The sequence below is a fragment of the Egretta garzetta genome, unplaced genomic scaffold (assembly GCF_000687185.1).
Source record: "Egretta garzetta isolate BGI_Z169 unplaced genomic scaffold, ASM68718v1 scaffold683, whole genome shotgun sequence".
NCBI lineage: Eukaryota > Metazoa > Chordata > Aves > Pelecaniformes > Ardeidae > Egretta > Egretta garzetta.
The window spans coordinates 154,733-155,491 of record NW_009259045.1 but is presented as its reverse complement, the minus strand read 5'-3'; the positions used below and the strand labels follow the sequence as shown (position 1 = coordinate 155,491).

Here is a 759-nt window from a genome sequence, read left to right as displayed (position 1 = left end):
CTGCCACCATTAAATAAACATCGGCAGCCCCCCCCCCGCGTGGCCCTGCCAGCCGGGAGGAATTTACACAGCCTGGGAGCCCTCCCGGCTCCCATCCGTCTTGTGTGGCCCCGGCCTCATCCATCACCCGTCCCGTTTGCTGCTGCAATTACCTCTCCCCTGCTCCTGCCCAGGGAAGATGGGTCTTGCAAAAAGCGGGTGCCCCAGCCCCAGATGTGATGGGGTCGGACGCTGGTCCTTGCTGGGGGTCCCCAGCGCTGGACCCCCTCTTGATGTGCCAGGGAGCCCAGGGAAAGCACACGCAGCCGCATCCTTCTCTCGCCCAGCGCTGAGCACCTTCCCAGACCATCATGGGGAATACCCCCCACCCCGCCCAGCCAAAACAGGGAGCTCCGTGCCTCAGTTTCCCCCCCTGGGCTGTTACCGTTGAGGTTGGAGGTGAAGCAGAAGGCGTCGTAGTGCTCGCTCTCCTTGTGCCGGTAGCCGTAGTTGCGTACCCCCACCGGCGTGTCCTTGCGGCCGCACTCCTCCCGCGGGCGGGAGATGGGGTACTGCACCGAGCCGTCCTCCAGCCAGCCGGCGTTGCACCAGTCCATGCCCTCCAGCCAGGCCTGGTGCAGCTGGTCGTGCGAGGCCAGGATGCCGTCCTGCTCCAGGCACGCCTGCTGCGCCTCGTGGAAGTTCAGGGTGTAGCGACCCAGGCGTGGGTGGTAGGGGAAGATCACGCCTGGGGGGGGACGGAGAGGAGGGCTGGGGTCT

The 759-nt window shown here is 66.4% G+C and overlaps 1 protein-coding gene across 1 annotated transcript in view; it reads right to left on the bottom strand.

Annotated features, from left to right (window-relative positions):
• Nucleotides 1–148: 148 nt before the first annotated feature.
• The window catches only part of HAPLN4 (hyaluronan and proteoglycan link protein 4), a 2,558-nt gene continuing 1,947 nt past the window's right edge, over nucleotides 149–759 (bottom strand). Inside the window, exons 3-4 of the mRNA XM_035890632.1 lie at nucleotides 425–727; nucleotides 149–165 (exon numbers count right to left, since the gene is read on the bottom strand). Coding sequence (XP_035746525.1) covers nucleotides 149–165; nucleotides 425–727 — 320 coding nt within the window. The remainder of the gene's footprint in view (nucleotides 166–424; nucleotides 728–759) is intronic.